We start from the raw sequence: 24,773 nt of genomic DNA on the forward strand, positions 1-24,773 counted from the left end.
TTTCAGAGTAGGTTTCTTTAATTTAAAGAAGTTAATGCATTGGTCAGTAAACTATGGATTCTTCATGACTGGCTACAGCTACAGAATTCCAGTCGGGCCTGAGGTCATCTCTTGAGCCTCCCCATCTCGCCCTCTCATTTCCTGTCTAATCTTCAGGGTCCTATCAGTAAAGGCTAGAAAAGCTGAAGGAAAAAGACATGAGCCCAGAAATCCACATCCTTGTGATTTTATATTTGTTTAGTGTTGTACCTTGTTCTTCCCAGCAGTGGGCGTTGCAGCACAGTTGAGGGTCAATAAGGACATTGCACTTGTAGGTGTAGTTTGTGTCTAGCCAGTCGCTTGCCTAACGCCAACAACTTCTGTCCTCAACGACACAATGTGTCCATTTCCACATGATCAACTTTGGGCCCATCGCTGTCCTGAGAGAAGTGCAGTTCTGGGAGTAGTTTCAGATGTACGGTGTTATTCCATTGATCACTTCTCCACCGCACATTTAAGATGTGACGCTGGTTTGGCTGAACAGTCACAATATGTCCATTTTGTTTCAACCACCCTTGCAAAATCTTAGTGCCTTCCAATAAGGCTGCTGGCTTAAGTTATTCACTTGATTTTCCTTAAAGGAAAAGCCTGACAATGTTATTTGTTCAGCGTTCCTTTTATTGATTAGGCATAATGGCTTCATCATGTTTGGCTTACTTGTGCAACAGCAGTACTCCAAATGTGCTTGCACAAATCCAACTTCGGGGATTTTGTTTTGCATGAATCTTAGCAGGCATCTTTCAATGTATGCAAAATGGGTTTCTTCATCCTTTCATGGAGTGTTCTCCAGATATTAGTGTCGAGACATTACATGTCTGTTTCTGTCCATATCAAAACCACAGTTGGGTCTGAAAATTCCAACACATTTCAAGGGAGCAGACATCTGGCATATTCCGATATATTGATGTTGATGTTTCTCCCAGATGTACAAGATTTGTAAACTAGACTTTCAACTCTTGCTTTCAGGTCATGTTTGTGCTATGTGATCTTGTGCCTTTTGTAATATTCATAGCTACCTGCCTTATACAAGATACAATAATTTGCAGTTTCCAAACCAGTAGACCCTTTACTGGCTTCATGTGTGAACAAACTGTAAATGTTACAAAAGTGATCCATTTGCATCTCTAGTTGAACACCTTGTTTCTTGATGTCAGTTCTTTTTGTGTAGGAACTTAATTTTACTTCCTGTGGATGAAAACGAGACAAGATTAGCGCACATAGCGGATGGCTCATTGAAATATCAGGCCCTTGAGGCCATCTACAGGTCTCTATGGCAGGTTTGTGTAGACAACTGAAGCAAGGGTGCATAGAATTCAAGGGGAACACTCTCTTGATTATGGCCAATCAAGATGTATTTCTAATATTTTTAATACAAAAGACAACGTTAAACAAAGACAACTTCAGAGCTCACTTCATGTGTATAGTGTGGAGTAATGTATGTAGCATCTCACCTAACCCTCTGAAGAACCTGTTGACTCCACCCTGTTCTGTCTCAGGGAGTTCATCAAGATACTGTTCCACTCGCAGCTCAAACAGACCTACAGGTGAACGAGAGGGCCTCAGAATAAAGCATGTAATATAACACATAATATGTAATTTTAAATATTTAACAAACAACGAGGAATATCCAGTCTGTCTATAAAAGCCAATATTTTTACACCACAGTTGTGTCTCCACAAGGGGGCAGTCCAATTCCATAATCTCAAGACCTCTTTTTAGGACCATTGTGATGTTAAAACCATCAACAGCTCGTGGCAAAAAAAAACTTCTTTAGTGTATGGAACAGCGACACCAAATCAAGTAATTTCACATCATCACAAATATTCACATGGGTACAGAAAAACCTCTGGCTGTGTGCACGTCTGATTTATTGACAGATCGTTTAATTCAGATACAGGGTAAAAACTAAATATATTTATTCAAAAACTCAGTTTATAATTATCTACATTTCCAACCTAGCCTCACCCATATATAGCCTGCCAATAATGAGACACAGAACAGATCTTCTGGCTTGTCTGGCTTTTGAGACTGAGGGCGATTTGACCAAACCTGGCTGGAATCAGACTGTTTCTCCAGCGCTGTGTCTGCTACGTGAACACTGGTCTAAACCTGGCCATCATTTGCATGTTTCATGGGGTCAAGAAGACAATGATTGCTGTCAATTGTCAGAATAGTTCAAATGAGGGAGAGGCCTCATGCCCCACTGGCCCGGAAGAGGACAGGTAAAGGAGTCAGATCAGTGAGAGATGGCTCACAATATTAGGTATGTCATCAAAATATCAGGTAAGTCATCAAAAAATATTACCGTGGGTCAAGTAAAAAGTCCTGTTGTGCACACAACAAAATTGGGTTAAGGTGCACAATACAAATATGTCAACAAGATCAGCAAGATAGCCACACCATGAAATTCATTACAAAATTCCAGTAGTTGACAATTAGTCAAGAGTCAGGCTTATGAGACTAGTCAACTTGATCTTGACCAGAAAATGTAAGGCTTCCTGCCTGTCTGCATTGAAGAGGGAAAAGTGAGAGAGAGGCGTATCACCTTTGGCGCGGCTCGTACGGAGCTCTTGGTCCTGAATGAAGCCGTGGAACATCTGCGACTCCATGAAGACCCCCAGGAACCTGCGCACGCTGCGGGAGGCCACGGCCTTCCGGAAGGCGTCTCGCTGGAAGATACGCTCGCCGCCGGCCGCGTGCGTCATAAAGAGCGGGAAGTGGCCAATCGTCTCCAGGAAGAAGCGGATGAACGCCTCAGACACCACACTGTTCAGGGAGTGACTGTCTGCAGAAGATGACACAACTGCACTATTACACTGGTTACCCTCAAGTGCATGTATGACTTCAACCAGTTACTATGATTACAGGGATTTTCCACACTGACATCATCACAGTCTTATGAGGGGCATTATGCTCAAAACATCACGGGTGTGTTCAAAGAACTAAAAACATACTGGGAGCTTCCTTCAGTGTGAGGACTTCTTTTGTTTTGTAGATCTTCGTTCAGTGCCTGATGTGAAAATATGCTTATTTGAATGTGCGTGTCTTTGTATTTTTCACTGACATCGCCCCAATCATGGAGGTCTCCAAAGTCAGCTACTGTGGTGACAGCTTGAAATAAAAACCTACATTCTCTGGCCTTTCAACAGAACCAGTTTGAGGCCAGTGGTTTCAGTATGTGGTCTAAAGACGAGACAAGCAACTGAAAGCTTGAAAGCTTTTCATTACGACACTCTCAGATGTTTTCGCCAAAACAAAATGAGATAAGTTAGATTTGTAATTGAGTTCTAACGAGCAATGTTGTGTTTCTACCGTCATGGTGGCCTTACCGTCCTCCGACTCGCTGTCAGAATCCTGGTAGATGATGTCATCCCTCTGTTCTAGAGCCTGCTCCAGAGCAGCTTGGAGTTTCCTTGGCAACAGTGTTGCTTCGTCATCTATCTGATGAAAACCACAGAAGAAGAGAGCCAGGTCACCATGGTGATCCTAGACACAGTATTTTGTTATAACTGAGTGTAAACTACTCTAAGAGATTAAAGTCCTTCTGAGTTGTATTTCCTGTGTACACTGGTAACTCAAAGCAAGAGCTCAACATCTTGATAAATAAATAAAGCCCAGTTAGAAGTAGAACACTACGCAGATGTTCCCATACATAATATTTAGTTAAAAAAAGATTTGTTTAAAAAATTCTGTTAATCTAAGGGATCATCAGATATGCTTGAACTTCAAAAGATATTTGAATAAACAAGTCTAATGTTTTACCTGTCTAATGAACCGGTCTGAGCGCAGGTCCACCATCAAAGTCTGTCACCGAACAAGGAAGAGGAGAAATCACACATTTCTAACACCGCACAGTCAATATTATTGAACGGAACACACACCTTACAATACTGAAATCAAAAAAGTTCCTGAAATACACACGTATGGATTCACACAGTCATGGCATTTCTCAAACGGCAAACTGCTTGACAATGACAACAAAAGAAAGAGGATGAAACAGACATCAGATTACTGAAATGACATCCATTGCATTCCTGTTACTACACTGCATTACAGTAACTCCTTTGCTTTACAGTAACCATTACATTACAGTGTATGCATTACATAACAGTGACTGCACAACGAGCCGGTGCTCACAGGCTGCAGGAGATCAGACCAAGCACATAGACAAGCCATTACCAAAGGGTTCAACTCACAGGACTTGTTTAGCACAGACAACCACACAAGCAGCTGTGAGCTGTGGTGTTGAAAGCCCAGGAACATCCCAGTCCCCCCTAGGACAGGACGCCACGCAAAGTTGTTTATCGGGATCCACAAGTGAGCAGTTCAACAACCTCGAGAGGCATTTGTTTCTGCTGCACCATAAAATTAATTTCCGGCACAAATTCTCTCCGGGCACACTGGAACGGCGCCCGGCTCTAGTTTATTTTGGAAGTTGTGCTGTTTTCCCAAACGGCTTTAGCATCCCCAACCCTGGGGGTGGAAAGGGGGGGGGGGGGGGGTAACGTTGGTGCCGGCCCTCAGTGTCCCTCCCCAGGGTGCTGTAGTTCACAGCTGCCCTAGAGGCCCGGCCTGACCATCTGCCAACCTCTGGAGCAAACCTTGCCTGGATCTCACAGCACATCACAGCATATCCTGCTAGCTTACACAACAGCCGTTACACAACTGTACCGTGTCCTAAAGCCCCGGATTGAGCATCACGCTGGCAACCGTATCACTGGGCCAAGGGAATGTGAAGAGAAGAGGAATGCATGACAGTGGAGCAAGACACATATGGACAAAGCACACATGGACACACACACACACACACACACACACACACACACACACACACTCACTTACACATACAGACGTGCACACGCACTCACTCACTCACTCACTCACACACACACACACACACACACACACACACACACACACACACACACACACTCACACACACTCACACACACACACACACACACACAGACCTCCTCAAGCGGCATCTCTTTGAGGCGGGGCAGGGAGCTGGAGAGGAGGCCCACCAGGAAGGGCGTGGGGCAGCACACCATGTCCAGCATGGAGGCGGGCAGCACCGGGATGAAGGTGTGCTGCCAGCAGAAGGGGTACAGCAGCGCCACCACGGCATGGGCACAGCTCGACAGGGTACTGCAGAGGGGGAAGGAGGAACAACAGGCATCAGGTCAGCGGACTCAGGGTAGATCAGCGCCGGATTTGGGCCGGAGTGTGCGTTTGTCGGCCACTGAGTGTGACACCAGGGCAAAGTGATGGTGGTGGCACCACAGCTTCACAGAGTGCCGAGAAAGGCAGAGGGCACAAAACATGTCAAGTTAGCGGGTTCACGCCCGATCAGGGTCGCAGCTATGATCACACCCGATCAGGGTCGCAGCTATGATCACGCCCGATCAGGGTCGCAGCTGGGCTGGAGTCAGAGGCCATAAGCTGCCGAGGAAGGGTACAGGATGCATCATGTGTGACACTAGTGGCATCATGGCAGATCAGGGCTGGATTTGTGCCAGAGTAATCTCTCTTGAGTTCAGTGGGGGGTCTCACTGGACAGATCAGTAACCCACACCACACTGCTGGATTCCTTCAGCACGGAACACGTAGTAGACAGCGCCATCATCTCCTGGCTCTGCATGGACGGCCTCGGCCCGCCTCTCCCCTTTCAGAGCCAGAGATGAAGACAGACTGTCAGAAAGGAAAGGCCTCATGCGGCGCGAGCACTCTGGGCCCTCTGGCCCTCTGCTACACACACAGAGATGAAATATGTCCACATCGGAGCACACAGCTGTGCACATTCAGCAGTATTTCAATTGGTTGTTTTTTTTCCCCTTCCTGAGCGATACACTATGAGGAAATCACTTATGCATTCGGAGCTGTCTGTTTTTTGTTTATACCTGGTGGGAGTCCCTGATATGATCATACTGTATAATGAAGAAATCTATGCCTATCTCTACTAAATGCCATGTGGGGTTGTGATGTTTGTTTAGTGTCATTTTGTAAGTCTGTATGGGGGAAACCTGCACTGAGGGAGCGACTCCAGCAGTTTAACAGTTGCTGGATGTTTGGACAGAGTGTGACATCATGGTTTGTGGTTTCTCCATCATCCAGGGCTTATGAAGCAATTCACCGTAATTCCAGTTGAAACCCATTTGGATGAAATTATGATGAATGACTATATAAATACCATAAAAATTATCGATAACTCAGAAAACGTTGGTCATAATGTTGGCCCTAACAGGAGGATATTTAGCATATCTCCAGGGATTAAGCTCATATTACTCATGTTACGCCCTCACTACATTAAATCAGATTAAAATGAGCAGAAATATGACAAGCAAAATCTATAGTTGGTGACTCTGGGATAGATGTGTTCTTGATCTGGCCCAAGCCCGGCTCTGAGTCGACTGGGATCCGGTTCTGGGCCTCCTTACCTCAGTTTGTCGGCAACGAACACGACCCTGCGCTCGAGCAGCAGCGAGGCAAAGATGCGGACGATCTGAGGCACACTCAGGCAGCTGAACAGACTCTGCAGGTCCACGTGCTCCAGACGACAGTCCGCTGGACGCTGCAGCTCCATCACCTGGGAAACACAAACACACACACACACGCAGACACAGACACAGATATTCACACACATATTCAAACACACACACACACACATGCAGTAAATATAACTGTGGATAAGAAGTGTGAATGTGTGTGCATGTGTGTGCATGCGTGAGTGGGTGTGTGCGTGCATGCGTGCGTGCGTGTGCATGTGTGTGTGTGTGTGTGTGTGTGTGTGTGTGTGTGTGTGTGTGTGTAAGCATGAGGAGAGGTAGACCTTGTCTTGGGTTGTGTATATCTAACTGAAGTATGTAGCTTAACTGCATAATGTGGGCAGACGCCACAACCACTCTAACAAAGCCTGGAGGTTAGGGCTGAGTTTACTGCCTTCCTCTGGTTTCTTTAAAGACGTCTACTGATGCGAACATAAACATCCTCTTGTAAATACTAATTTGCCCGCCACACTTTGTGCAAATATGTAAATATATAATATACTCCGCTTTGATAGTCAAGCGGATTGGTACAAAGGATTGTCAATCAAGTGGACTTGGCTCAGGTAGCAGACATGTACATCTCATTGAACAGGCATGATCATGAAGGAGTGCATTGGCCTGGGCCTTCCCTACGAGTCTCCCTCTCATCCACCTCATTGAACAGGCATGATCATGAAGGAGTGCATTGGCCTGGGCCTTCCCTACGAGTCTCCCTCTAATCCACCACCTCTCCAGTAACCTCCACCTCATGGGTCATGTATTAGTTCAGGGGGACAGATCTCTCACTTTACATAATCACCAGGGATTGCGTGTTTAAATTACTAATAGGAGAATCTAAGAATAACAGGCTGAGTTGTTCATTCATTTGTGGATTTATATTATAAATAAACGAGGGTTTTGGGTCTCTTCCAGTCGCTTACCTCATTTCCTGTTCCAGGCAGGAAGGTCTTGACTCTGATTGTCCTGCCAGGGGCTGGGAAGGGCGACTCCATCAGACTCCTCATGAAGGGGTAGACCAGAGCAGCCGAGACCTCCCTCCGCCTCTCCACCTCATCTAAGATCTGAGACAACACCAGCGTCTCCATCAGCAACAACAGCATGGCCAGCATCACAACTGCCATAATCACCATATCATTGTGCAACCGTATCATATATCATCATCAGTACCACCACAATCTCCATCTACATCACCACTGTCTTTATCATGATGACTATAAACTTCAGCATCAGTAAAACCATCATCATCATCATGTTCATCATCAACTTCATTACATTTTTTGTCTTCATCATCATCAAACTCTACAGCATCATCATCACCATAATCATCTGCTTCAATATTATCATCACCATCATCCTCATCCTCATCATCCTCATCTCTGTACTTCTTCTACCCCTCCTATCATCTGACACTATAGTCATCAATTGCGTACACAAAACAATTCGTTTCCCTCTTCAGCACTTCAGCACTGTCTCAGTACTGCTGAGCATGCAGGATTAGAATTCAATTATATTTATATAGTGCCAAAACAATAACAGGATTACCACTCCATGTACTGACTACACTGCCACTCGCAGGACAGCTGTGAGGCCAGACATTGGTAGCATTTAAGATTCCTCAGAAAAGCCTGAGTTTAAAACTCCATGTTATTCTGTTTTCAAAGATCACATACTTCAGATCACAAACTTCCTCTGTTCTTGGGAAAAAATGCCCTGCCAACTCCTCAAATAAGCAATTCTACGAAATCACCTCAAATGCATTCAGATATCCTTGGGTATTATGATGTTGATAAACACAATGAGGACTTATCAGAAACGAAAGAACAACTGTGCTCTGTCCTACTAAAGTCATCAGTGTTGCACTAAATCCATTGTGTTGTTTTAATGTCAACATGGCTTATGAAACAACGTGTTAAATACTTTTGAGATCCTTGAGAACCAGTGACATAGATCTAAAGCTTAGCACATAGAGGTAGGGGGCAAGAGTCTATAAAAGGTACTTCACCATATATCTCACATAGACATCCTAAGGCCGGTAAGATAAATATGCCGCTGGAGTGCTCCGTGGTTCTCCCTCTCCCCCTCGTATGTAAACACATTCCCAGGGTGGAGAGGGGAGTGGGAAAGTCCCGGCCCGTCCCGTCCGGCCAGCCGGAGCCGAGAGTCTGATCCGATCCAGGACCCGTCATTCCCACTTGCTCTCTGTCATTCCCGCAGTGGTCAGAGCAGAGCCGTGTAGGAGTATTGATTCCACATGTGCGGGGCAGGGAGGGACGGTGGTGGGGGGAGGGGGAGGGGGTGTGTGTGCATAAGTGGCGGGGGAGGGGGGGGGGGGGGGGTTAGAGGGGCATGGTAGAGGGGGGCTCACCTTGGAAAAAAGATCAAAACAACCCAGACGACTGATCACACAGTAAACTTCAGGCAGACGCGGAGCGGAACCACTGGGCTAGAGAGAGAGAAAGAAAGAGGAGAGAGAGAGAGAGAGAGAGAGAGAGAGAGAGAGAGAGAAGGGAAAGAGGAGGTGAGTACATTTACAGTTACAGAGCACAGGGAGACAGACACAGGGAGACAGACACAGCTCAAAGAAGATGATTCCTCATGTACGTACAGCAGCCATGCTCTCTTACTCACTTTATCACCCTTGTTCTAGCTCTCTCACTCCCACTCTCTCTCTCTTTCTCTTTCTCTCTCTCTCTGTCTCACTATCTATCTATGCATCTCTCTCTCTTACTCTGTCCTATCTCTCTCTCTGTCACACACACACACACATACACACAGATGCACAAACATACATATCTGTTCTATTCCCTGAAAGCGGATGCTGGTAATAAACAGCAGTCAGAGAAGTTTGATAAAAGCAGATTAATTACTATACGGCAGATTGTCTGTGTTTTCCTTTAGGGCTTATGGGAGGCTCCCCCGCTATCTCTAAAACAATATCCCTCCTCTATAATCATGTGACCACATCCGCAGTCGCCACCCACATATTTGGGCTCCACGAGAAAGCATACATCAGCCGCAGGAATAAACACGTCCGGCCAATCACACGTGAGGGATGAGAGGCTCAGGGAGCAGACCGCCCGACCCACTCACCAGCAGACGTCTGCAGTACCCAAAACGCCTGCCGCCGTCCTCGCCCGTCAACATGAAGGAGAAGCTCTCGCTGAGGGGATCAGAAGAAAACATCAATCATGTAGCGGTGTGCATGACATGTACGTTACTCGACGATATATGGTAAACATCAATCATGTAGCGGTGAGCATAACATGTACGATACTCGACGATATAAGGTAAACATCAATCATGTAGCGGTACGCATAACATGTACGATACTCGACGATATATGGTCAAACTCTACAATATAGAGTAAAACTATGTATTGCTGAGATATTGTAAAACTACAAAAATGCAGCCATAATGTAAGTACGAAAGGTATAATTAGTCATTAACCAATTGATAAATTGTCAGACGGTTATGTCTGCTGAACTGAAATATCTAGTGATGGGTGTAGACAGTTATCAATCCCCCTCCAACCCTCCTGCCAAACCTGCTGCACAGGTCATAACTGCTACAGTGGCCAAACCTGCTGTACAGGTCATATCTGCTACAGTGGCCAAACCTGCAGCAATGGTCAAAAATATGGTATGCTTGTCACACCTGCAGCAATGGTCATAAATATGGTTTGTTGGTCATACCTGCAGCAATGGTCATAAATATGGTCCACTTGTCATACCCTCTCCACTGGTCATGTCAGATACACTGGTCATACTGCTCTGGTTCTACCTACTATATTGGTCATATCTGGTGCACCAGTCCTACCTGCTGTAGTGGGACACAGGGCTCCAGTCCTACCTGCTGTAGTGGGACACAGGGCTCCAGTCCTACCTGCTGTAGTGGGACACAGGGCTCCAGTCCTTGGCGTCCGGGAAGCAGAACTGGGGTATGGCTTTGAGTTGCTGCTCCGCCTCCCTCATCTGTTTGGTCGGACGGTCCAGCTGTGGGGCATCGTGGGTATTTTACTCCACAGACACTGGCGTCCTCTTTCATCTCTCTCATTCCCTCCTTCCCTCCTTCCCTCTCTCATCTCTCTCCTTCCCTCTTTCATCTCTCTCATCTCTCTCCTTCCCTCTCTCATCTCTCTCCTTCCCTCTCTCATCTCTCTCATCTCTCTCCTTCCCTCCTCCCCTCCTCCTCCTCTATTACCTACCCTCACAAATCGTTTTAATCTTTAACTGACAAACAAAGAGGCATTCTGGCCAGGTTGGTTTCTTCCACATGGGAAAGAGAAGACCACACTTTTCATACTGTCTGTCTCGCTATTGTTTTTATTAGCATTAGAATTAGTGACAGTAGACATTGTATTTGAGTGTGTTTATTATGGTTGGCATGTTAATTAATCTTGTTACTTGTGCTTATTTTACCTGCTTATTCCTACTCTGTTCCCTCTGCTGCTTTCGTATTGAGTAAGCTCCCTCACAGACAATGTTGACTTTGGCTAGTCATAATGGTTGTTGTAGTAGTACTAGTTGTCATTGTAGTAGTCAATGTAATGTTGTATGTTGTATAATGTTGTGGTAGTTTCCTTCATAGTACTTGTATAATGTAAGAGTAGTATAATGTATATTGTATATAACTTGTATATAATTTCTACTTATATACATTGTTGTTTTATGTCCTATACCACACCAAGTCAATTTCCTGTATGTGAAAATATAGTTGGTCAATAAAAAAATTCTGATTCTGATTCTGATATAAGTATAAGTATAAGGCTTCTAGTAATTGTTACTGTAGTCGTAGCTGTGATGCAATGCTGTGTACCTTGGGGAACTGGTACGTGACCTCTGGGGTGTAGGAGCTCTTGCCACACCTCTTCTTTAGAGACACGACCACAAAGTACTCAAACAGCTCCTGCCTCTCCTGCCATTGGAGCAGCTGCAGCTCCAGCGTGCGATAGCTCGGAGCACGCTGCAGCAGGGACTGCAGCCGCAACAGCCTCTGGATGTGCACTGCACACAGAGAGAGGGAGAGAGAGAGAGAGAGAAAGAGACAAGAGAGAGAGAGAGAGAAAGAGAGAGATAGAGAGAGAGAGGAAAGAGAGAGAACAGGGATATGGCGTGAGGGAAATGAGAAAGAGGAGACAGAGACAGAGAGGGAGAGGCAGAGTTCAAAGGAGAAAGACAGGGAGAGAAAAGGAGACAGATAAATATATCTTATAGCATGGAATTTGTGAGTACCATGGATTAGTCTCAGGAGTGGCAGAGTTGGCTTTGACATTACACATTGGTTGAAATTAGGAGGAGGGGGGAGAAGAAAAGAGGGAGAGAGACAGAGGGAGACAGGGAGAGTGAGAGGGAGACAGAGAGAGGGAGACAGGGAGAGAGAGAGGGAGACAGGGAGGGAGAGAGAGAGAGACAGAGAGAGAGAGAGAGAGATTAAGACAGAGAGGCAGCAAGACAGAGGAGAAAGAAGGGGGAAACAAAAGACAAACAGAGGGGGCTCTGACAGACAGTCTCAGACAGTCAGAGAGAGATGGAGACCAACAGAGAGGTCAGGAGCAAATGAGAGACAAAGAATGGTTCCCTGAAAAGAAAGGTTCCCTGAAAAGAACCCAATTATGTATAAACACCTCTTTGCACTTGTACTTGTGTGCACTGTACTGTTACTCCTAGGGTTCTTATTGTTCCTCTGATTCTTCTAACTGAGTTCTGTGAATAGTTCAGCTTGAACTGCTAAACATAGAAACGTTGTCACGTAGGTCTTGTAAATGACACGCTATGTTATTTTTATTTTCCTATGTTTTATACTTTTTACGATATTTAAGATAAAAGAGTACAAAATTCCCATTGAAATGAATGGTGGAATCTTAGTGACTTCAACATTCTAGAACCAGGGCTTAATTGGACCTTTCTGTTTTTGACTGTCTGCGTTCCGGAACCTATTTGCATGGATTCGGCACCTCTCCAGAATAAAAAACTAAATAATAACATAAAATGAAATTTAAAAAAAGATCAAAAAACTAAAAGATAGTGGTCTCATGAACTTATCAATATTTAATAGTTTGAAGGATGTTAGATTCCAAATCAAATAAATTGGCCAGTTGGACCCTAAGCAGCCTTCTTAGTAATAGTTCAGTTTCTGAGCCAGCTTGCTTTTCGTGGTTATATAGAGAACTTCCGGCCCTTATTCCTAAATCTACAGACAGAAGGGAAAGGACAGGGGAGTGAGAGAGAGAGAGAGAGAGAGAGAGAGAGAGAGAGAGAGAGAGCGAGCGCTGCAAGCCACAAACAGCTATTTCAACGCGCCTCCCCCTTCTGATTTTGAGTGATTATTGCGAATGCTCTGATTATTAAATATAAATAAATAACGCTTTGTGATGACAGTTATGACGACAGCTAGCACCTCGGTGTGCTCCAGGCAATGTGGACTTTTTTTCTTTCATATGACCTGATGGAACAGCACCCTTTAATGGGCACTGCTAAAGTCTCTGCAGCTGTCTCTGTGTCTCCTTTCTCTCTCTCTATCTATTTATCTGTATATCTGTCTGTCTATCTATCTGTCTATCTGGGTCTGTGTGTCTGTGTATATTTTAATATCTTCATATCAACTTTCCCCATCTCTTTCCTAATTTCTTTGTGTCTGAACTCTGTATTTCCCCTCTCTCTCTCTCTCTTTCTCTCTCTCTCTCTTTAGCTTTTCAACTTTCACCTTTTACTTAATGTTTGTTATAAAGTTTATTTATGAATTTATTTATGTATTGCTTTGCAAGTTCTGGTATTTCACTCAGGAAAAGCAAATCTAGTTACGTTTTTCACATCTTGTGTGCATGTATAAGTCTGTTTCTTTGTTCTCTCTGTTTCCCAGTCTGTACTTTGGCAATAGCGTACAAAATTATGGTCAAGCCAATAAAGAGAGACAGAGCGTGAGAAAAGAGGGAGAGAAGAGGGGAGACAGAGTGAGAAGGATAGAGAGGGGGGAGGGAGAGAAACAGAGAGAGCAGAGAGAGTTGATGTAGAAGTCAGAGGAGTGTAAACGAAGTTTCATACAAACTGCTTAACGACTTAAGGCATTGCCCACGCTATAAATGGGTTTACATTTTTTTTGTTTTTATTATTATGATTTCAGTCCAGAGGACCATGGTGCAACGCATGAATTCTCACCATTAAAGCGGTCGTCTGAGTCACTCTCACTCCCGCTGTTATCTTCTGTAAACTCAGACAGAAAAAATACAGACACATAATCAATAAACTGAAAGCAGCTGAGACAGACTGCCAAATGGCACCATTAGAGATTGATACTGTTCACTCGGTCCCATTGATCCTTTTTCCATCTTAAGTGGGATGGTGATCAACGGAGCCCTGCCCCCTCCCCGTACCTCTGACTGAGGAGATCTCCGTGTTGGACGAGGAGAGCTTCTTCAGTCTCCTCTTCCCTCGCTTGCTGCGGTAGATGGAATTGATCCTCTGAACCAGCTGTGCACACAAAAAAGATGGAGAGAGAGAAAAAGAGAGCGAGAGAGAGAGATAGAGTGAGAGAGACAACGTGTATGTTTGTATGTGAAAGAGACAGAGAGAGAGAGCAAGAGAGAGAAAGAGAGAGAGACAGAGAGAGAGAAGAAATGAGTGAGTGAGTGAGAGAAGGAAAAGAGAGAGAGAGAGAGAGAGAATGTGTATGTGTGTATGTGTGAGAGAGATAGAGAGAGCAGGAGGGAGAAAGGGAGAGAGAGAGAAAGAATGAGTGAGTGAGAGTGGGAAAAGAGAGAGAGAGAAAGAATGAGTGAGTGAGAGTGGGAAGAGAGAGAGAGAACTTGTATGTGTGTATGTGAAAGAGAGAGAGCAGGAGGGAGAGAGAGAGAGAGAGAGAGAGAGAGAGAGAGACAGAAAGAGTGAGTGAGTGAGAGTGGGGAAAGAGAGAGAGAGAGAGAAAGAGTGAGTGAGTGAGTGAGAGTGGGAAAAGAGAGAGAAAGAGGGAGGGAGAGATACAGCTGTTCAGGCTCACTCTGGGTCACCACTGGGGAATATCAGGGCTTTGCATCCCAAACCACTAATGTGCCATAGCAGAGCCTGGTCCCATGGCAACGCGGCCTGTTTTCCATCTTGCCTGAAGCCTTCCTTTTCCCTCTGTCAGATACTCTCTGCGCACTCATAACACAGAGCATTTAACAAAGGAGACCTCGCCTTCCTCAAGCAGGACAAAGGAGTGAGGAATGAGAATAAACCTCAAGCTACAGTCCCTCCAGGCCTGATGTAGATCCAAGAGGTGTGGAAATGAGGATTTATGCCTGGGTTTCAGCTTCTCGCTTTTAATGTTGAAATATGTCAAAGATAAATAAAACATCCAGTGCAGAATGTATGAGTACAACAATGACTGTCTCTGGGGAGGCAATGTTGGCTTAGACCCCACACATGCACACACACATGCACACACACACACGCGCGCACGCATACACGTACGCACGCACGCACGCACGCACGCACGCACGCACACATACACACACACACACACACTGATATGAGAAGGAAAGGGGGGCAAGGAGAGCAGGAAGGAGGAAGTGAAAACAGACAGGCACAGCAAAAGAGGGAAGAGAGAGAGAAAGAGAAGAAAGAGGGAGAAAGAGAGAGAAGGAGAGAGAAGGAGAGAGATGGGGAAAGAGAGAGGGATGGGAAAGGAAAGGAATGAGAGAGAGAAGAGAGATAGGGCGAGAAAGGCAAAGATAAAGAAAAGAGAGAGGGAGGGTGCAGATAGAGCAAGAGAGAAGAGGCATAGGAGGGAGAGAAGGAAAGCAGAAGAGAGAAAGCGAAAGAGCGAATGGCTGATCGCCTCTCTACACAGCACCGTAAGGGTCGCGTTTTCAAAAGATTCCACTCTGGAACGCGTTTTCAAAAGTTTGTGTTTTCAGGCCACGGAAAACGTTGTCGCGTGGACGAATCGCCAAAATGCGATGCATAAACTCAGTTTCCACCGTTGTCGTTTCACCGTGTGGACGGCCCCCGAGAGACGACCGAGGAGAGAGTTTTGGTTAAGCGAGCAGGGTCAGCGCACAGCAGGGACTCGGGGGGATCCTTTATATGTCGGCAGACTGCGATTCAGCAGACGGTCAGGTGACTCCACTCCCCCTCCCTCCACCTCCAGCTGTGGGTGTGAGGGGAAACTAACGCTCACTGCCCCTGCTCTGGCCCTGCTCTGGCCCTGCTCTGCCCCTGCTCTGCCCCTGCTCTGCTCCCTCAGCCAGAGGAGATGGAAGAGGAGTTACGTGAGAAAAACACCCGTGAAAAACTATTCTGCACAGTGGAATGTTTTCCAACAGCAATGAAATTGCTTCAACATGCATGGCATTGACGACTGTTCCCACAAAGCCCCTGGGTTACTTGTTTAGTCTCTTTAGTGCAACCATGGCAACCTGCTCTGTGTGTGTTAGGCAGAGGGGACTGACCTTGGGCACTCTTGTGTGTGGCTGGGGTGATAGGGTTTCCCCTGAGCCCCTCATGCCCCCTCCTGGGGCAGGACTTAGGGGGCGGATGGGACTGGGGCAGGGAGAGGTGCAGCTCAAGAGCCGTTCGCTCGACACCCGCTGCTCTAACAGCTGCGATGACCTCTGACCTCGACGACCTGCTGAACCTGAAAGACCCAGAGAAGGCTGGGGAGAGAGAGAGAGAGAGAGAGAGAGAGATAGAGAGAGAGAGAGAGAGAGAGAGAGAAGGAGAGAGGGAGAGAGAGAGAGAAAACAATAGAGACAGAGAAGGATGGATTGGGTAATGTGAAGCAAAATAATGACATTTTTGGCTTCTAAGACACAGATTACTGGTAAGTGTCCCCACCTTAAACTGTAACTCATTGAGCATTTGCCCTTCATCATGTAAGTAAACTACAAGCCCAGACACGATTAGGATTCCTGCAACCCACAGATTAGTTCCACCTCATATTTCAGAGCTGGATTTAGAGCTTTCAGAGCTGGAACGTGTTCTTTTGACACTCATGAGAATCAATTATCAGCCTCTTCTTGCCCTTCGGGGATTTGCTGATAGGTATGGACGTGTCCTGTGGAGAGAGGTGTCTTTGTGTTGTGTTGCACTGAGAATGAACTTGAGTAGGATTAGTGTTAAACAGGTTAAAGAAGCTAAATTAACTATATATGTGATGAAAAATGATGGTAAGTCAGTTGTCTAAAAGAGTATTATAAGCTACCTAACCAGATATTATAGTGGAGAAGTTACCTGGGTTAAGGTAGGATCAGTTACCTGGCACTGGGCAGCATAATTTACCTGAAATGGTAGGACACTGGGGAGGTATGATAGATCTGTTACCTTGGGGGGTATATATAAATGACCTGGGTAGGACTGGTGCTAAACAAACAAGTTAGCCAAATCAGCTAAATGTGTGAGGCTAAGTTGCCTCAGTCGTCTAAGACAGTTTCATAAGACACCTGACCAGACACCTCATAAGACACCTGACCAGACATCTCATAAGACACCTGACCAGATATGGTGTAATAATAATAATAATAATAATGGATTTTATTTGTATATCACACTTTAAAATACAAAGAAATCTCAAGGTGCTTAACATAGTATAGACAGTCACAACAACAATAATACAAAGTAATAGAAGTGCTAATGAAGTGCAGAAAATAGGATAATATAATATACCAAAAAAGATAATAAATACATTTAAAATAATTAATAAGATTATAATGAGATCGAATAATATGTATTAAAAACAGAGTAATTTTGGACAGAGCAATTAAAACAATGCATTCTAAAAACAACACAGAAAAGAAACTAAAACAAAGACCAGGACTTTAGGTGAAGGCAGAGATAAATAAATGGGGTTTGAGGTGAGATTTAAAAGCAGTGAGGGAATCTAAGGCCCTAATGTTCTCCGGGAGCTTGTACTGCAGGAGACCTTCTTGGGCGAGGGACTGAGGTCTTATCTTGTGAGGTATTTGGCAACATAATTTACCTGAGGGGGAAGAACACTGAGGCTGGAGTGTGTGTTTTACCTGAGGAGACACTGAGGGTGGAGTGTGTGTGTTACCTGAGGAGACACTGAAGGTGGAGTGTGTGTGTTACCTGAGGAGGCACTGAGGATGGAGTGTGTGTGTTACCTGAGGAAGCACTGAGGGTGGAGTGTGTGTGTTACCTGAAGAAGCACTGAGGGTGGAGTGTGTGTGTTACCTGAGGTGGTATGATGCTCTTCCTCTCCTGCAGGCCATCCCTTGCCAAGCGGTTCCGTCGGTCCCTCAGCTCCACCTCCTCGTCTGGGCTCTCTTTACGGGACACTGAGGGGGAGGGGGGTCAAGGGTCAAGGGGACGAGCATCCAAATGAACATATATTGACATGAAGTCAAAGCAAACATGTATCACCCTTAAATGAATGCTAAACACATAAAGGCTCACTCAAGCCAAACAGCAATCCAACTCCTGCTAAGATTTCCAGACCTCAATGTCATATGACCTCACTTGAAAATTCCAGATATTTGTTAAACCCCTCTTTATATTGTATATATACATTTTAACTCTTTAAAAAAAAAAATACATTCCACACACACACTCATGATACATGATACACACATTTAATTGGACAAGTTGATGAGTACTTGAACTATTAAACCATTTCCTGAAACTGATTAGACTGAGCTAAAGTTAGCCAGGGATCTAATTACTGAATGCAAAGGTTAAACATGCTGTCTGTATCGTAATACCAACCTCAGGGCTTATGACACAGGCCAAATGACACTGCAATGATGAGTAAAACAGACACGTGACGACTTTAAAATGAGTGGCGGTGTGTGTGTGTGTGTGTGTGTGTGTGTGTGTGTGTGTGTGTGGAATCTGTTTACAGCTTACACTCCATCATCTACGGAGGATCTACTGTGGGCTTCCAAACTATTTCGATGTCTGATGCATTTCGTCAAAAAACACTCGACACCGGGCACGAAGCCCAGAGAGGGTGCAACTGGAAACCCACACACACACACACACACACACACACACACACACACACACACACACACACACACACACACACACACACACACACACACACACACACACACACACACACACACACACACACACACACACTAACCCAAGCAGCCATAAGACTGCAGAGGGGGGAGGCTGTTGATGTAAGTGTGACTGAAAGCAGCGAGGTCAGACTTTTCTCAAGAGTCCTCGTTCTCCTCAGGCCTACACGTCGCACCCGGAGCCAGAGGAGAGACCGAGGGGGATTTATGAGGTCAGGAGGTCACTCATAATCATTTCTCCAATTCGCAACGCAAACACACTGCCACCAGGAACACATTCCTCTCATACTACAGCACCAGTGGTTTGAATCTATAATGAACTAAACTAAAAGGGAAAACCATGCGTATTTTGGACATTATTCAAAGGAGCCATTGTGTCTTCATTTCATTGTTGAAATGAATGGGAGACAGTGAACACACAGACACCCTGGAGAAAGCTTAGCTCACACTGTCATGGGTTGTCAAAGACATGGTTTATGCTACTTTTTCTTATGAAAAAAATAAACGTTTAACTTCACTGCTGGATGGGACAAAGGTGCTTTTTATTGTGTTTTTACAGGAGAAGGTCCTAAGACATATTTCACTGTCCACTTTAGATCAAGTTATCTTTCCGTTTACCATCAAAAGACAGGGGCAGTCATGCATAGCATTTGATTACATTTGTAAGACTGAGGTTAATTAATCATATATTCTTCAGAGTCAGTGTCAGTTTATACTCACCACTGATGTCTTCATACGGGTTCTCTTCAAAGGAGCTTTTAGAACTGGACCGATTGCACATTTGCATGGAGACGGTTCCATTTGTCTGAACTGTGATTGGCTGAGAGGTAGGACGATGGGCAGCCTCGCCCAAACAGTACCAGTCCCTGCAACACACAAGACACACCTGACATCCTCACAGCAGTCTTACGTCTCAAGCATTTCATAACAGCTTCCAATGAGGCCAAATGTATTATACACTCACAGACCAATATGAACTGAACTGAACTGAATCATTGGGTACAAAAGCATCAAAAACCACATTTAGCGGTTAAATTTGATCAGACACCCATGTTAAGCAGCTGACCAGATCTGCTTTTTTTCCACCTGAATATCTGTAAACTGAGATCTGTAGTATCAAAAACAGAACAGGGGATGCCTGTGCATGCCTTTATCTCATCTCGTACACAACTGCACATGCACTTTTCTCCTTGCTAAGTAAGTTTGCCCTGGATCAGCTGCAGCCAAGCGCTACACAAATAAACTTCACTTACTTACTTTACTCACTGTTGTGTTCATAGGTACAGTTTGGAAAATAAGGAAATGCATTTGTTTTTAAGTCACCATTTTGTGACTTTATGGGGTCACGGGGTTCTCACCTGTTGAGAACAGTTCTGCAGAAGCCGCTGCCTGTTCTTATGTGCTGCCTGGCGTCCCTGGTGTGGTGGGGGGTCGGGGAGGACAGGGGGGGTGGGGGGCTCTGAGGCGGGCAGCCGTTGCCGGGGGAGGTGGGCCTGTCATGGGGGTGGTTGAGCTCGTACTCAAAGGTGCGTTTGGGTTTGGGTAAGGGGTTGACAGGCATCCCTCTGGGGGGGTTCTGATGGGTTGTGCCGGGGCTCCTCATTGGGACGGGGCTCTGCACCCTCATCCCACCTGGCCTGAAGTCCGTGGGGCTTGCACAGGTGCCTGTGTGTTTCCGCTCCGGTCCCCAAGGCTTGCTGAACCCGGGGGGGTTGGGGGTGGTCCTCCCAGGGCCGAAACAGCTGCTTGGGTACAGGGGGGCCTGCTCAGGGCAGTCTTTTAGGGCCTGCTCTATCTCCTGCACGCGGCTGAGCACAGAAGATCGCCCCCTGTGGGTGGACAGGGAGCGCAGCAGCATGGCCTGGGCCTCTCGCCGGCTGGGCCTCTTCTCCAGGCGCCCCGGCCATCCTCTCCGGATCTCCGGGCCTCCTCCCCCCTCCTCGTCCTCCGTGCCCGGGTAGGAGCACTCGGAGAAGGCGCGGCTCAGCTTGCGCAGGTCCTGGAAGTCGAAGGCCTTCTCGCTGCAGGGGGAGGACAGCAGGCTGGGGCAACCCTCACTGCCCCCCGTCTGCTCTCCCAGGGCCCGGCGCTCCACGTACAGGCTCATCCGAGGCAGCTCCACCCGGCAGTATTCCCTCCTGAGCAGCCGCCGGGGGCCAGGCTGGGCCGAGACGTCAGGGCTGGGCTGGCTGGGGGAGGCCGGCTGGGTAGGGGTGGAGGCCGGCTGGGTAGGGGTGGAGGCTCGGCTGACGGACGGCTTCTGCGGGGGGTTGGAGCTCGACGGGGTTTCGGTGGCCTTCTGCAATGACCCTTGCGAGGCTGCGTTTTGAGGGTGCCCGTCTGACACCCCCTCTAGGCGGTTCTCCTTCTGCCCCCTGCCTCGGCCAGTAGTGGCGGGCTTGAACACCGAGAGCTGGGGGTCCAGCCGGCCAATCCCACGGCTCCTCAGCAGCTTGAGGGAGGGGCATTCTGGGGTGATGGCAGAGCTGTTCCTGTTGTGGGGCCTGAGGAGGGCGTGGTCTGCGGGGCGAGTGGGGCGTGGCCGAGGGATGGACTCCTCCCCGTCGCTGAAAGGGTGTGGAGAGCGCCTCATGATGGGTAGAGTAGGAGGAGGAGAGACCGACTGGCACCTGGAACACAAACCAAGACACGCCACATATAGGACGTACACAAACCACGCACTGCTTTAAGTGTGCTGGATGTACCAACAACACTGGCTCGTAGAGAAACATCTCTGTGATATATAAACCAGAGGGAACTAGCAGAACTTGAGAGACCTCACACGAGTCAGATGCACAGCTTCAGTCAGTCCACAAATCTTAACAAATAGAAACAGCCAAAACACACTAAAGGAAAAAAATATATATTAATAAATGAATAAACCCTAATGAACTGAGAAATGTTTTACGTCAGAAACCATTTGTTTTTACTTTGTGCTTATGGACAACCTAACCTACTTTATGTCCCTCCTGAAGACACAGTCTATGGGACACAAAGTAGGTTAGCAGAGTCTTTGTTCCGTGCTCCAGTCTGACGGTTGTGCAATATTAGGCTTGGCAGAGGGACTGGATTAGAGCCGGCGCTCGTTTCGTTTCTGCTCAAAAAAGGACAGAGTAAGTCATCCAGAGCTCATTTCAGCGAGATCGCTGAGCGGCTGCTGTGGAAATCCAGATGGGCTATTTCCACAGTTTACTGGAAATTTAATCTAAGCCACATGGACTTTGGCATTACTGGATATAGTGGATACGTATGTATCTTTGTTTTAATTTTAAAGGTAGCAGGTTTGTCATCTGAATGTCATCATAACCGGGTCCATTGACCTACATTTTTTTTTTTGCCAATAAGCTGTTTCTTTGGTGGCCAAATTATTTTCTGACTGAAAAAAGTCACTTTCACCACCTCGTCACTTCTTCTGTCCCAGATCTTGAACGGCGTCACTCACCTCTCTGGAATGTCTCCTGGTCCTCTCCCTCTCTGCTGAGACGCTGTTTTATAGTTCTTATTTGCCGTCATGGTGATCTTCCCTCAGGCATTCCATATACCTACAAAACAAACAAACAATTTGGTTTCTTTTGTTGGAAAAAAAGAAAAATCATCTGGGAGGTTCTAACTTGTTGAAATCAGGTCTTAGCAGAGCAGCCTGTCTGTCCCTGACGCACAGAGCATAGTTGCAGAGCACTAACACCACCTGAAGGCACAGCTCCACGGGTCTCTGCTGACGAGTGTGTTATTCGTCAGCCTTGTCTGAGAACCTAGCCTTTTTCACTTGCCGTTGGAAAAGAACTCTGTCTGTCTGAAGCACAGCTGAGCTGTCTGGGTCATTCTCTTCTGGGAGTCTCTGGCTCGCTGATGCATAGATCTCCCATAGAGAGCAACAGAAAGCCAGGCGCTAGGCGAGCCACGCTAACGCTGTCGCACAGTGCGCTCCAGCCAGAAGGAGGATCACTGTGCTTTACAGCCGGACGTCTACCAGAATCCACCATATGAGGACAACATCCTCAGTGAATTCCAAGTCGCAGTGAAATATGTCTCTGGCACCTGTGAGGCATCTAGGGGCCAAGCAGATGATGCTCCCAAGGGCAATCCTGTGAACACTCATAAAGCATTAAAGTGACTTTAGATGGACTGACATCAAAGCACCGTATTCAGAAGAAAATAAAGCAGAGTTGGCAAAGAAAACACAAAGAGACAGATTATTTTTTCTGGAGGAATACAAAAAATTAAACTTCTTCCATAATCTCAAGCCAAAACTAAATAAGCCAAACGCCTTTTTTCCCCAGATTTTTCTCTCCAAATGAAATTGCAAGACTGAAACACAAAAAGTCACGCAGTCTGTGAAATAAGTGATGCCAAAAACGAGTGTCTGCAAATGGGGCTAGTTCACTCAGCACTGTTCCCATTTCTGCTCTGTGTGTGGTATATGGCCGAAGGATGAGAGAATGCCTGTAGGAGATGCTATCTGAAGGAGGATGGTGATCCTTGCTGTGTTTCTCTCCAGAAACAGACACTTGAGAAGGGAGAACACATTCTTTCTGTCACTCACTTCCTGCTTGGGAGGAATGGGAGATCTATGATCTCCATTTCGAATCCATGGCCATGCAAACTCCCCCAGTGAAGCCTTTCTGGGTCATCCAATCAGATGTGAACGTTCCACGGGCAGCTGGACAATGCTGAAGTCATGCTGGGAGGAGAGCAGGTCAGAGTCTTACCAGAGCGCTCTGTGGCTTCACTCCAACTTTGTTCCAGGGGGAACATATGGATTAGAATGTCCAGCAGAGTGTTCTTTAAAATATGAACGCTAAATTTGCCATAAGTGCATACTTTATAGTTTTATGAGGAGAGTCAAAACGGTTAAAGAAGAATTCAAACCGCAAACTTGGAATGGTTCTCCCAGTTTGCAGAGAAACTGCCAGAAGAATATTTTTCTCAGACACTGCGTCACTGCCTAATGCCATGTGGCAAGGCTTACAGGTAGAGTCTTGCACTGTAAAAACAATGTAAGAACACCTGAATGGGTCACGGTGCTGGTCACAATACAACAGCTAGATGAAAAAAGAGGAGATTGGAGCTAGACTGATTGATGCCCCGCTTCTATTGGTGCAAGATATCGACTTTCCAGAGAAACATCAACAGTGCCCTTATGATGACCACCTTGGGGAGAACAAGGGGAGGATGAAATGTCTGACATGTGTTGTATTCTTTCCAGACAGTACTTTGTCACTTTTCTGTGTTAAATGAACTGCACAAATACAGCTACAAAAACATAATGAATAGCTGAACAAATGAATGAATGAATGACTGAATGAATGAATGAGTGAACAACAGTGTGCCTGAACCTAATCCAGACTGCAAGATGTCCAACAGTTCCACATCCCCCAGAAATGACCTTTATCATGTGAATTGCAATTACTTTATAGATGGTTGAAATGACCTTTATCATGTGCATGCTTTTACTTTATAGATGGTAAATATGGCACTGGTGCAGCAACAAAAGCATCTATGTATAAATCGTAGATCAGTTATTGTGTATTTTGGCCTAAACTAACATGAAATAAAACATTTGTTTTTTATTGTTGGCAGGAAGAGGTCCAGAGCAGTCAGTCAATACCTGCTGTGCTGCTTGTTAGTTTCCTTCGTGAGGATTTAGTTAATGCCTACAGAAATACAATCAACTAAGGATTCCTTTTTCACACAATAGATACATACTTCTGCACTTAGTGCTCGGACAAGCGCGGCCATTATTAGGGATACATCACCTGCATGCAAAATAAATCCTGCGTAAGCCATGTAAACAGCAACTCATTTCATGTACACAAACATACAGTGAGATCTTCTGGATGAGAGGATTGTTTCCCTGAAACCTAACGGCAGAACCGCAAACTGACGCGCTTTCTGTGTAACTTCTGTTTTTAGCAAGTATTGTTACTAAGACTGAACTAAAATGCTAACATATATAAAAGACAACGTCACATATACACCCACTTACCTTCTTTTCAGCGTTTAATCAGAGTTTATTCCACTCCATTCCTTACAGCGCATTCCACCTACTGTCTAGCGATGAGGAGGAAGACTGTTGCGTCATGACGAAGGAGGCAGGATAAGTTGTTCACGGGGAGAACTTTTACAGTAGAAAAAACTTTTAAAGGATATCTCGTCATATTTTCACGCGA

At 45.9% G+C, this 24,773-nt stretch overlaps 1 protein-coding gene across 1 annotated transcript; it reads right to left on the bottom strand.

Moving 5' to 3' along the window:
- Positions 1 to 24,773, bottom strand: LOC105892406 (DENN domain-containing protein 2B-like). Its single transcript, XM_031562470.2, has 20 exons — positions 24,590 to 24,773; positions 22,046 to 22,145; positions 19,962 to 21,233; positions 19,324 to 19,469; positions 17,753 to 17,856; positions 16,012 to 16,215; positions 13,954 to 14,050; positions 13,739 to 13,783; positions 11,400 to 11,587; positions 10,467 to 10,576; positions 9,675 to 9,744; positions 8,950 to 9,027; positions 7,505 to 7,645; positions 6,477 to 6,625; positions 5,010 to 5,187; positions 3,802 to 3,843; positions 3,369 to 3,480; positions 2,585 to 2,824; positions 1,491 to 1,577; positions 1 to 1,224 (listed from the first exon to the last, which is right to left on the bottom strand). Exons 2-20 carry the CDS (start codon positions 22,114 to 22,116, stop codon positions 1,190 to 1,192), a joined length of 3,369 nt encoding a protein of 1,122 aa, XP_031418330.1. The 5' UTR covers positions 22,117 to 22,145; positions 24,590 to 24,773; the 3' UTR covers positions 1 to 1,189.

Source organism: Clupea harengus, chromosome 3 (assembly GCF_900700415.2).
Source record: "Clupea harengus chromosome 3, Ch_v2.0.2, whole genome shotgun sequence".
NCBI lineage: Eukaryota > Metazoa > Chordata > Actinopteri > Clupeiformes > Clupeidae > Clupea > Clupea harengus.